At 42.7% G+C, this 12,378-nt stretch overlaps 2 protein-coding genes across 2 annotated transcripts; both read right to left on the minus strand.

Annotated features, from left to right (window-relative positions):
- Positions 1–2,451: 2,451 nt before the first annotated feature.
- Positions 2,452–4,644, minus strand: LOC131676275 (synaptic vesicle glycoprotein 2B-like). The gene is made up of 4 exons (XM_058955392.1): positions 3,983–4,644; positions 3,627–3,911; positions 3,160–3,568; positions 2,452–3,106 (listed from the first exon to the last, which is right to left on the minus strand). The coding sequence occupies exons 1-4, from the start codon at positions 4,224–4,226 to the stop codon at positions 2,530–2,532; spliced, it is 1,515 nt and encodes a 504-aa protein (XP_058811375.1). The 5' UTR covers positions 4,227–4,644; the 3' UTR covers positions 2,452–2,529.
- Positions 4,645–5,667: 1,023 nt separating this feature from the next.
- On the minus strand, positions 5,668–7,515 carry LOC131676276 (synaptic vesicle glycoprotein 2C-like). The gene is made up of 5 exons (XM_058955394.1): positions 7,482–7,515; positions 7,176–7,419; positions 6,838–7,122; positions 6,373–6,772; positions 5,668–6,309 (listed from the first exon to the last, which is right to left on the minus strand). Exons 1-5 carry the CDS (start codon positions 7,488–7,490, stop codon positions 5,733–5,735), a joined length of 1,515 nt encoding a protein of 504 aa, XP_058811377.1. The 5' UTR covers positions 7,491–7,515; the 3' UTR covers positions 5,668–5,732.
- Positions 7,516–12,378: the final 4,863 nt, after the last annotated feature.

The following is a 12,378-nucleotide window of genomic DNA, read 5'->3' on the forward strand; positions in this document are numbered from 1 at the left end:
ACCACAAAAAAGTATCATGTCAGCCATCGTCGTGGAAATGAAACCAGTTCACAGCGCAACAGTAGATCGCGTTCTCAAACATTCGGGACATAATGGGTGTCCCGGAGTCGTCATGTTCCAGACGGACCCCTTCTAGACCTCGCTCGTCTGCATAAAATCACCGAAGAAGCTTTCACATCGCGCTGATGTACCGACAACGCGCAGAGCAAGCATTCGCAGTGTCATAAAGTGACAATAAACTAAAGCAAGCGTTAAATTGCTTCTTTCTTCTGCATTCGTGAAACTTGTCATATTTCTCACTTGTTTGAATGGACCATCGTTTGGGCCCCGGAGACTATTACGGCAAAGGGCGTGGATCTGCGTCCGCGCCGCCGCAGCATGTTCGAGGAACCGAGGAAGCAACGCCGCCTTTGATGCCTACTCTTTTCAAACTTTTTTTTTATTTTTTGTGCTTATTGTTTGACGCAAATTACGTGTGAGCAATGATGTCCGGTACGGGTCTCTCCTGCCAGGATCAGGTTTCGCAGTAGGTCTCATCCTGGTTCCCATCTCACGGGGCCCGTTTTCACTTTTTTTTCCCGCGCCGGACCGATCGGCCATAAACATTCGAGATTTGTGGCGACTTGAAGAATGCGCTGTTTCGAAAATGTATATCGAATTTCCCCTTCTTCTCGTTGCACGCTGCACAGGCGCGACGTGGTGGAGGTTTATTGCAGTGTGAAATCGTTTCGCCATCATTCGCTGACCCCTTCGATATCTATCACTAATTAGAGATTTATGATCATCCAGCGCTCGCCTGTGATCTTTGACCTTTTTCGGCGTTTGTGGTTGGTTAGCTTGAGACTGAGCTATTAAAAGCGATTCTGTAGGGTGTGGACCATAGCCAATGCACAGTATTGTGCATCTTGGAGTAATTTATTTGGTTTCGCTTTTGTTCGCGTCGTGACAGAATTAGAACGGTTCATGCGCAGTTCAGTGACCCTTCGTTTGCATTCCAAGCTTTCGCGATTGGTCTTCTGGTGGAAAATCATCAAAGTCAACCTGGTGTGTAACATTTTTTTCCGATTATTGTCGCAACAAACTTATCAAACAGTCAACGATCAAACGCAGCGGCGTCGGTTTTCGACAAATACGACGGCGTTGTACACAAACAGCCAACAAACATCACGAGTGCCTGTCGAATGGAAGCGAGAGTTTTGACTATCGCCCATTAAAACAATGTGCTTTTTTCGGTAGGTATAGCCCCATAATGATTCAACTGCCGGACCCGGGTAATTGGCTTCAACTTTCCGAACGAGAAGAAAAAACAACAATCTCAAGTGTTAGACAAACACCTTCGCCGTCAAGCCCGGACGACCACCGCCAACAGTTCTGGCTGACTGCAGCTGGTTTGATCTCGAGGGTCCTCGCCGGATTAGTCCAAAAGGCGAGTGTCAAAGCATGATTTTGCATTAATGGTTTGTCGACATCATCGACAGCTCCGTTCGACCCAATTTGGTGCGCGAAAGACGCAGCCAAATGTCAAGCACTCTGCTGGCTAGCGCAGCCCACGCGCTCATGGCCTGCTGCTGAAGAGGCCGGTTCTCGCACATTTCGGTTAGATTTGTGGCATTGTTTCGAGTGGCGCGACGCTGAAGGAGCAATTTCCCTTTCATTTCGGCGCCGTTTATTTTTGTTATGAAACTAACTCGTCCGAGTTGGAGAGTTTTCTGTAACAAGCATCGTAGAAAAATATTTTCACTAATAACGATTATTCATTGTACATTTTTGTTACAAAAACTTAACCATCAAGCATCAAACTAACAAAGCATGTACTCAAATTTTCTCTTTTAAATGTTTTTTAGGAAATTCTGTCCAGATTTTTCCGGCAGCGAGTTCATCAACACCCACCATCATATAAGCTAATATTTACCTTGGGCTATGATCGATATTCTCATCGGAAAAGACGCCGCGATGAGATACGACGAATAAAGGCACTCGTAAAACCAATCAGGCGTCAACAAAAACTAACTACACCGACAAAACAAGCAAGCAAAGTATGTATTCCGTTCGGTAACAACGTGGAGGCCAGAATAAAAAGCTCGGTTATAAATGGGCAGCAATATATCTGCACAACCCGCTCTCCGCAACCGACGACGATGGTCTGAGGCCCGTGAAGAAATTGTGGTGGTTGGTATGAAAATTAAACGTAGCAAAGGCAAAGAAAGACAGGCCTAATACACTGATTCATGGGCAGTGAATGGGCTCCAATAGTGGCATCGTTCCTCGCTAGAAATGGAAAAGGAAGCTTGTATGCAATTGTATGGTACAAATGGACTATAATTCGCGAACATAACGCATAGATCGTCTATTTCCGTGGGTAAGTTGTTTTGGTCTTCATTTGATAAAAAGCGAACTTCTTAAATATTTCCGAAAAGAAACACTTTCGAACATTGTTCGAAAAATGTGATTTATTGACATTGAAAAAAGCGAACTTTTAAAATATTTCCGAAAATCGATAATTTACTAAAATAGCTTGTAAAATCCGTTTCAGCTTCTAGGAAGTAAAAACGTCAACCCTCCGCTAACGAATAACACCCCGGATAATACGTAAAACGTTAGCGCACAATTCTGCGCCATGAATATCCCGATAACGGAACTCGCTACAAAACAGCTTAGCCGTCCGATCATGTTGACTAAGGAAACCGCCATGCCTCTGACATGGGTTGGAAAGAGTGATACAGCTGCAGCATTCACCAGCATCACGCAGATTCCAGCGAACATAATCTCCACGCAGAACAGGATCGCCACCAGATAGCTATTGGAAAAGAATTGCAGCAGGATTCCGGCCACTCCTGCCAGAACTGTGTTGAATACCAGCATTGCTTTTCCACTTACTTTACCCAAAGCAAGTGATATGAACAGGCTGCAGCAGGCACCGAAGCACCCTAGTATGATAGTGTAAATGAACGTTTCCTGCTGCACGTGATCATCGCAAACGGTAGGCTGTGATGTTTCCGCTGTTTTGTTCACCTCAAGAATCGAACAGATGAGCTCTCCGTCCGGTGAACTTCCCGATGTCACTTGGTTCATGATTTGAGGAAACCACAGACCAAGACCACCGTAGCTGAAAAAGGAATGTGTTACAATTTAATTCATCCTACGTGAATCTAAACTTACATGGCAAACGCAGTGATACTATGCATGCAGCAGACGAAAAAGTATTTTAGTAATGGCGGTTTGAAGAGTGGAACGGTTTGATCCCTCATCGATTTAAGGATGTCAATAATTCTACCCTTTGACTGTTCGTGATTTGCATTAGTTTCTGGAAGCAGTGATATCACTTTGTATTCTTCAGCGTCTTTTACTTTGTGATTTATACAGTACAGTCGTTTGAGAATGTCAAGAGCTTCCACGTGACGGCCTTTTGATAGTTGAAATTTTGGACTCTCCGGACAGAAAATGTAGGCTATTGCCGCCAGGAATCCCGGTAGAGTGTATAGGATGAACAACAATCGCCAGGGTCTGTATTCCATCGACGCCGATATTGTAAAACTCCAATCATAGGACAACATCCACCAACCAATCACTGTAATAAACAACAAGGTCAACGTGCTTCTGGTGGCATTGATAATCTGCTGACTCACAAGCAACATACACTACACCCAGCGCTGCCATAATACTAGCGCAGGATATCATCTGCGTTCGCCTTGCGGGTGTACAGAACTCGCCCAGGTAGGCGTAGACGGTTGCCGCTGGCGCAGAAATGAACACACCCGTGATGAACCGCAGTGCCATTAGCGATGCGAAGTCATTGGCAAAGCTCGAAGCCACCGAGCATATCGAGGCCGCTATCAGTCCACATTTGATAACAATCAAGCGACCGCGGGTGTCTGATTGGTAGCCCCAGAAATAGGAAGATGTCATAATACCTAAACGTTTGAAAGATCATCCGTTTATTCTCTAGAAAGTACCTGAACTTACAGCACTGTGTTTAACTCACCTAGGAAGATGGCACCACCGACCATGCCACTTTCGCCAGGATCCAGCAATAAATCACAGCGACTGGCTGGTAAAATGATACTCAAACCCATTGCTTCGTTGATCGATGCCATAATGGAGCATCCGGATAGTATCACCAGAAGTACCTGAGCGCGGCCAAATCCAACTAGTTCCAGAGCTTCTTCGAAGGAATGTGACCGCTTCCATTGTTCCGGCGACGGAATCTTCTCGACAGTAAATACCATGCTCGCGGAGGGGATTATTGATAGAATACTGATCTGACTAGAATGGATATCTTCATCCGGAACCACCAAACGTACTGAACTAATTTGCCTTCTCGGTGAATCAAGATGATACTGATATGCAGAATGTTAGTGCCGATTGCTTATCGCTCCATAGCTTATCAGCCGCGAACTGCTTTTTATTAGAGCAAACGATTAAGATCACGATGAACTTGCAACTATGGGAAGAAGGAAGTTTAAGAGTGGTTTCGCCCAAATAGACAAAATGATGGAGCAATTAAACTCACGCTTCATGACTGGACGAAAACGTGAGCTTTGAGGTTGAATTCTAAGATTAACGTAATGGCAACAACAGGCGAATAATTTCTCATGTAATGGCATACAACTTTCCGGCTTATCAGTGTTATACTGAACGGCTACGATTTGTTTATGGTTTTCTGACGTGGTTCGGTGAAGCGATCCACTCATTTACATGTTAAACTAAACAGTGAAAGACTCCGTAGATTCTAACAAAATGCTAGAAAACAGGTTATTGAATCGGAAGTAGAAGTATTAAGCAACCGCAAACTCACACTTGACAGCACAATATGAAATAATGGCAAACGCAGTAGGCAGATGTTTAAGTGATATCTCTCACCCCTCTATACTGCTGTGATTCTCATTGTCGGAGCAGGGATGATTCGAGTAGAAAAATGTTACAATTTTCACCCCTGGATTAGCGACACAAATATAATGCTGTGAAACGAAAAGGGGTGAATGCGGGTTATGAGGAAACGATTAACGTCTGAAAGAAGTTTCCGTAATAGTTTTACTATAGGGTAAATGTAATAAAAATGATTGGAATTTAGGGTTGAATATTGTAAAAATAGAACGCACGTGACTTTGGCACTGTATTGATTTTACCCAGCTACCTGCTTCTTCGAATTGAGGCCGTTCGTAATTCGATTAGTTGCCCGGTTATTCGTTTCGGCGAGGCTCTTCTCGGAATTTTTACTCTCATACTCCGACTACCGTTTAATCGGCTTCTTGATCCAACATCCTACTAACCTACATTGTACCGTCTGAATCTCCCTTTAGTCAGCACAAATTTCACCAATCGACCGAAACTTATCGGAAATTAATTTGATCCCTCGTCTAGCCGAGACTGGTCTTGATTTCGTTGAAATTTGGAAAATCATCTTTGAACGATTCCAATTTAACCCGTCTGATCAATCAGCCGCGTCGAACGAGGAACGAGCACGCCTCCGCCCGAATAGAGCTAATTGAAAAGCGAAATTTAAATTAATACACCATTTCGGATTGCCGGAAGCTGGTTAGAGTTTTCCCCATCATATATATCGGCAAGGTATTTATCCCGCATGTCTCCTGTGCCAAACCAGCTCAAACCAAACCCATATTGGCCGGTCTCACGGATCGAAAGTAGGTTTAATTCGACTTAAAATGATTCACTTTCGCCTTTTCGTTTATTGTGTGCTAAAACAACCGCCGGACAACGCGGCTACCCGACGCTCACTGTTGCAGCAGAGCGTTCAACCCTGCACTGGCGAACAGCAGACCGGCTATGAAGTACAGTGTGTATGTGCATTGTTGAAGGATTAGTACTCCGGTCACTATGTTGGAAATGATGCGTCCGACTAGAGCCGTCAGTGACACGACCGTAGCTTTGACCTGAGTCGGGAATAGTGACACCTGCATCGAACGGACGAGAATGATGCACACGGCTGCTACATTTATTTCTACGCAAAATAAGATAGCTACGATGTAGTTGTTGGTTACATACTGGAGCGCTATACCGGCACAGCCTGCTGCGATCAAATTGACGTAGATTAAAGTTTTCTCCGAATACCGGGTGAGAAAGACGGAGTTTAGCAGAGTATAGCCGCCGCACATTGCTCCCAGCGCGAAGGTGTAAATGAACGTTTCCGGCTGTAGCCTGTCTACACATTCAATGGTCTTGGAAGATTCGATACTTTTGAAACTGGTTGAGTTGGATTGCATAACTTCGCAAATTGGCCTTTCATTGGTAGATTCTGTGGAAAATACGAGATTCATGATTTGAGGAAACCATAGCCCAAGGCCGCCGTATCTGGAAAAAGGAACAAGCGATTAGTAGAACGTATTCGTCGTGAGTTTGTTTTTGAAAACTAACGCAACATAAACAGTAGCCGTTTGAAAGCAACACACTGAAATGTTGATTGAGTTAGGCTGTTTCATCAGTGGTGAGATTTGTGTTCGTGCTTGACTAAACCAGTCGCTTTCCTGGTCAGGTTCATTGTTCGGAGTTCGCTGATAGGCTTCCATCTGCAGTTCCCGCACAGTAAACGAATCCGTCCTGTTTTGTCGATGAAGCCAACGGAGCACGCTCAGTGCTTCCTTGTGTCGACCTTGGGCCAGCAGAAATCTAGGACTTTCAGGATAGCACCAGAAAACCAGTCCCGTTATGAAACCGGGAAGACTGTTGATTAGAAACAGGAGTCGCCAGGGGCGGATCGCGAACGATTCGATGATGGTAAACGACCAATCGTAGGATAAGATCCACGAGGCAACCACTGCGTACATACAAACCAGCAACAGTCAACAGTTAAATTCGACCACTATTGGAATTGGTTCTTACCAGCGACGTAGGCGAATCCAAATCCTGCTATTGCACACGCATAGGTGATCATTTGTCCCCGACGGTTGGTCGGACAGAATTCACCTAGATAAACAATCGCCGCGGAGCCGGGTGCGGAGATGAATAGTCCAACTAGAAATCGCAGCACTACCAGTAGGTAGAAATGATTCACGAAGCTTGCCAGAAAAGAACAACAGGTGGCCCCCAGAAGCGTTATCTTCAGAACAGTTTGTCGCCCTCGGATGTCCGTCTGGTAACCCCAATAGTAGGTGGATATTAAGACTCCTGTTGGGTAACCATAGTTACAGTCACGTTAATATAGTTCAGCACTCACATACCAATAAATACAGCTCCACCGACTATACCTTTACGGGTCATATCAAGATCTAGATCGCATTGACTAGCCGGTAGTATGAGACCCATTCCCATGGATTCATTAGCAGAGGACATCAGTGCAAATCCGCACAGGAACATCATGGCTATCTGTGCTTTGCCGAAGCCGGCCTCTCGCAGGGCCTCATCGTATGAATGTCTTTTGTTTTCCTCCGATAGGTTTAGCGAAATTGATTCCTGGCGTTGGTTCTGTTTAGAGGAAGGAAGCAATTTTAAATCCCACGTGTCTTGCGGACCGTTTTGTGTTTTACCTTCTCCATGGTGATAATTTACGCCAAGTGCGATGGCCTACTGAGATTGTTCGTGCATCTGCAGTTAGAGATAACGGGTATCGCTGGATGTGCTTCATAATTGCACTATTTGAAGTGTGAATTAAAAGCTCTTGTAGTTAAGTAGCAGTACCACCGATTGCCAGATGTGAAATTCGTATAGCTAGACAGTTCGATTGTTGTAGGTTAAATATGATGCAACTTTGATTCAGAAAGATGTCTTAATGCCTCACAAATAATAGAAAGAGTTGCATCGATAAGCCTATCCATTGCCATATAAAATTTTATTTCACGGGCGAGGGCGGTCGCAAATTCATTGGTTTCGGAACAAGATTGGGCCCAAACAATTGATTTATTATTTTCCGTTTCTTCCAGTAGTCAATGTTCGGCAAGTTGAAATATGCCTAGTATCGGTTTTGAATTCGACATTCCGTTGGCAATTGCTATACATATTCCAACGGCTTGAATTCCAAAATATGTGTCCAGTAAGTGGATTAAGTAAGATTCAACTACATCCTGAGTAGATTTACTCCCGTGCACGAAATGTTGCTATAAACCGTAAGCTCGGCCATTAATATAATTATTTGACTCGTTATTCCCAAATATGAACATCTTGGAACTATTGAAAAAGTAAGCAAAAAATGCTGCTACCTGTAGTGCAAGAACTTTCTTTGTTGGATGTTGCGTATTTATTTTGTTTTATTTAAAAAATGATTCCTGGTAAAATGGTAGCCTCTCGGTGCTCAATACAATTAAAGTTAATTTTAAAAAAAAACATGCTGCTTGCGCAATTCATTTTTTCAACCAAACATCAATTAGAAATATTTTGACTTGGTATTTTTATAAAAGCAAGACTATTGAATCGATTAAATTAATTACATTCTCAGACTGACAAGAACAACATAAACTCAGGCCGGGCCGGTTCTCATCGAACTCACAGGGAAACCATTGAAAAGGGGTCAGATTTCATCTTTTTGGATATTCCGACGATTTCGTAGTAAGGCTCTGTTGCGGATAGGCACCACACCGAGTTATGCGCATGATGTTCATAGTGTAGAACTCGTGCTGGTTGGCTGATACGACTGTCATCAATGGCATTCGGTACAAGCAGAAGAGAGTACCTTTGAGAAGGAATATCACGGCTTGCCAGGACATCCCGAACGGGAGCGTTGAATGGTCCTATTCGTTCCCGGGGCAAATCCTTTTACTGATACCTTGCGTCACAATACTCTGCGTATGACCAGACAACGTGTTCGATGTCGTGATTGCCGTCACAGCCGAAGATGCGCATTCAACGTGTGATGCTTAAGCCGCAACATCACGCGATTGAAATCCCGAACAACATCCAATTCCCTGATCCAAAGCTTTGTTGATTCATTCGTGATAATAGAATGTAGCCATTGTCCCAGTTTTCCAGTGATCCAGATTTGATAACTTTTGAGTGTCCTTTGATGAGAAATACAGGAGTATTCTTGGAATCGAATTGGTCCTTCTAAAGCCACCTTAGCTAAAGTGTCCGTCACCTGGTTGCAGGGGATGGAGCAATGCGAGGGGACCTAACCGAGGTAATCCTGTAAGGGATGATCCATAAATGACGTAGCATTTTTTGAGTGATTTTTAACACCCCCCTCCCCCATCGTAGCATTTCGTCACAAACCTCTAAATACCCCCCTGGTAATTACGTAGCTTGACGGTAACTCTGCCCCCCCCCCCTTTTCCCCGTAAATTTTTTAAAAATTCTATTCTATTCCCCTTTAAAAAAGCTACGTAGCATGACATGACCCCCTACCCCCCCAGTCGTCACACATCATCACAAAATACAAAACTCCCCCCTCCCCCATATAATGCTACGTCATTTATGGATGATCCCTAAGATTGTTCAGATAAAGTAGTCACAAACTCCAAGTTTCCACGGGAAATACGAGACGCACTTTGCAGGCTTCACCAGAGAGCTTAGGCTGTCAGTTATGATGAAGTAATAGTCTGACGCTTTGTCCGTCAATGATCCCAATGCTATACCGAATAGTAGCTAATTCTGCGATGTATATTTTCCACCGAAGTTAATGGACTAATCGAGATTTGATTCATCGGTGTAGAACAATTTGTTGGGGTCAATTTCTCTTTATTAATTTTAAAAAAAATATTTGCTTTTACTTGTGATCAGCGAGCTTTCTTCGTTCGTAGATTTATCGATGAATACAACAAAATCGTAGATGTGTCAATGAATACAACAAAATCAGAAGTATTAAGGAAGTGAACACGATTGAAATTATACGAAGCAGGATTTATGTTCTCTGCTACGTAAGAACATGAATCGAGTCCGAGAATTAAGGTCGACAAGGCTTTCGAAATGTTGAATTACTAATGAGTTCAAGATATGACATGAGCAGTTAATATGAGAGATCCCAACATCGATGTTTAGTGGAAGAACACCCGCCAGCACTTTTAGACGATCTTATAGGACGACTGCATGCAACCTAGGGCAATATGAAACTCTTTCCAGTTTGTTGAAATGTATGTCATCAGCGATGCGATAGTAGTAACTATCGATAGTATCTTTGTTTGATATAACTTAATCATGTCTAATAGGTGGGTACCCCACCATGGTCCGGTTATTGTCCAGAGGGAAGACGCAAAAATATAAGATGTTCTCTTTTGTGGATCATCAAAATCAGGCTCGTTAGTTTGCAACAGGGCATAAGAATTTTTAAAAAGAACGGGAGACGAAACATTTTCCAACATTTCTGCAAAAGAGTGCTTTTTGCGATCTTTAGGGGAGCGCTTGAGTTTATGCTCGATAATGACGTGACGTTAAGGTATGACGACTCTCCTCATAGTAAATACACTTTTCAGTATTTTTTCTGCCTCCTGTTTCTCCCTATAATTGCAGAACCGAGACAATAGTTGACCGTATGATTAGCTGTGACAATTCATGACGCGCATTCCAAACAAACAGACAATTAGACGCGACCTTCTCATCATGACGTTGCTAGGCATAACTGACTCAACGAAGCTTAAGCGAGTCTGGCTTCACGTTACTTGAATTCGATTTATTTTATTTTATTGGCTGAAGCAAAGGATTTTAATGTAAAATACATTTTTGCTTTCAATATAGGGGTCCCGTTTCAAAATATCGGCTGTGGGATTGTTTTTGAATATTACTAACTTCATTTATAGTCAACAGAACAATTTGATGGCCATTTTGTCGAAAATATGTTCAGCAATGTAGTGCTAAAATTTGGAGTATTTGAAAAAACTTTCGAAAACTACTCGGAAATTGTGAAAAAAATGTAGGCTCAGCTTCTATTATCATTCGTATTTATCTGCTTGGGACGAACGGACGAACGGGCTGTACAATACCGAGAAGAAAATATTTGTGAGCTATACACGGCTGATGGATGAACCAGTTTGTGTCGTAATGTGCTACTAGCAGAGGCCATCATTTTCATTTCCGATGGATTGAAGGTAGCATACACACATGGAAAAATCGATTTTAACTCAACTTACCGAAGCTCGAAGTCATGCACCGAGCCGCAAATCTTGAACAAAAAGAATTGTGCTTTCAGTCGGTTCCAAGTCAATCAATTTTGTCACATGTTCGGAGACTGTATATCAACACCGGGGAAGAAGATGGTTATTATGATTCGTCTCCACGAATTAGTTTGTGCAGCTACATGCTACTAACTAGGGCCAATTGGAACAAAAACCTCCTAGTCGGTGAATACTTTCCGAAGTCCGAATCATCCAACGAGAATCGAAGCCAGTGCATCTCCTCTACATAGGTGCCGACGACAACAACTCCAAAAAAACGGTCCATCATTTTTATAAAGAATAATTTGAAATATTTCTCGCTCAAATCACTTTTTATCCATTCGAAGTACGGGCTCCTTATGTATTCTACATCTCTCCGGTTATGTCGCAGACGTTACCCATCTTTTTTTTTAAATCGGCCAATCCCGCCCCAAACAGATCCTCGCAAGTAAAACTCGTCTTGCAAACCACGCCATCTATCTCAACATCGTGGGCTGGGACATGGACGCGATACTTTGAAACGAAACGACTATCGCAAGCTATCGTGTTCACCTGCTTGAGGCTACCAATCACAACGCACAGTCCGCCATGTAATGGCCAAATGGCATGTCATCAGGTCCCGAGAAGGCTTAAAATGTTAATTTTTGGATTTTCTTTGAACAGGAAGAACACCGTCCATGGCCCAGTCGAATTTTTAGGGTATATTTTGGATTGGTGATGACAAATTCTAACGGCAGGCGTCAAGTATTCCCGTAATTCATGTTACAATCAGGATGGTCATTAGTCTGAGCGCCATTTTGAAGAATCGCTTCTAGGACAAACTGGTCGGGAAAAATATTTCGCTAGAAATTAGTAAATGTAGCACAATAAAGGAAACAGAAACAAAGAACAATATGGGTATTTATCTGTATCACTATAAAACTTCGACGGGTACACTGTCGTGTATTTAAAACGATGGTTTGTTACCACACTAGACTTATCTAGGAAAAACAGTCGTAAAAAACGAGAGAATGAAAAATGTGCCTTATCCATTCTAATGCCTGGCTATAATTTTTTTTCCGTTTTGATGATTTTATAGTTCTCAAAAACGCTTTCAAGGCAAAACATCAAATTATCTCGAATCTATAAATATGTCTGGTACGACTAGTTTAAACGTCAGTCATTCTTTGTTTTGTTTTGGACTTGTATACGCACAATAAGAGATTGAGTGTGACGTGACTAAAGTTTTTTTATGATATGGAATGCCTTGAATTTTAACTAATTTGTATCAATTGGACAAGAGCACTGCGCTTGTGTGCAACATGTTTAAAATGTGCATTTCCTGTAGCATATATGAATAGCCTTTTTT

The sequence above is a fragment of the Topomyia yanbarensis genome, chromosome 1 (genome assembly GCF_030247195.1).
Source record: "Topomyia yanbarensis strain Yona2022 chromosome 1, ASM3024719v1, whole genome shotgun sequence".
Lineage (NCBI taxonomy): Eukaryota > Metazoa > Arthropoda > Insecta > Diptera > Culicidae > Topomyia > Topomyia yanbarensis.

Excerpts from the sequence above, each read along its gene's own strand:
- LOC131676275 (XM_058955392.1), bottom strand. The coding sequence starts at position 4,226 with ATGGTATTTACTGTCGAGAAGATTCCGTCGCCGGAACAATGGAAGCGG. Across the intron at positions 3,912-3,982 it reads CGGTGGTGCCATCTTCCTAG|GTATTATGACATCTTCCTAT; the intron begins GTGAGTTAAACA and ends TCAAACGTTTAG. Across the intron at positions 3,569-3,626 it reads GGGTGTAGTGTATGTTGCTT|TGATTGGTTGGTGGATGTTG; the intron begins GTGAGTCAGCAG and ends TGTTTATTACAG.
- LOC131676276 (XM_058955394.1), bottom strand. Across the intron at positions 6,773-6,837 it reads TGGATTCGCCTACGTCGCTG|TGGTTGCCTCGTGGATCTTA; the intron begins GTAAGAACCAAT and ends GTATGTACGCAG. Across the intron at positions 6,310-6,372 it reads ACGGCTACTGTTTATGTTGC|ATACGGCGGCCTTGGGCTAT; the intron begins GTTAGTTTTCAA and ends TCCTTTTTCCAG.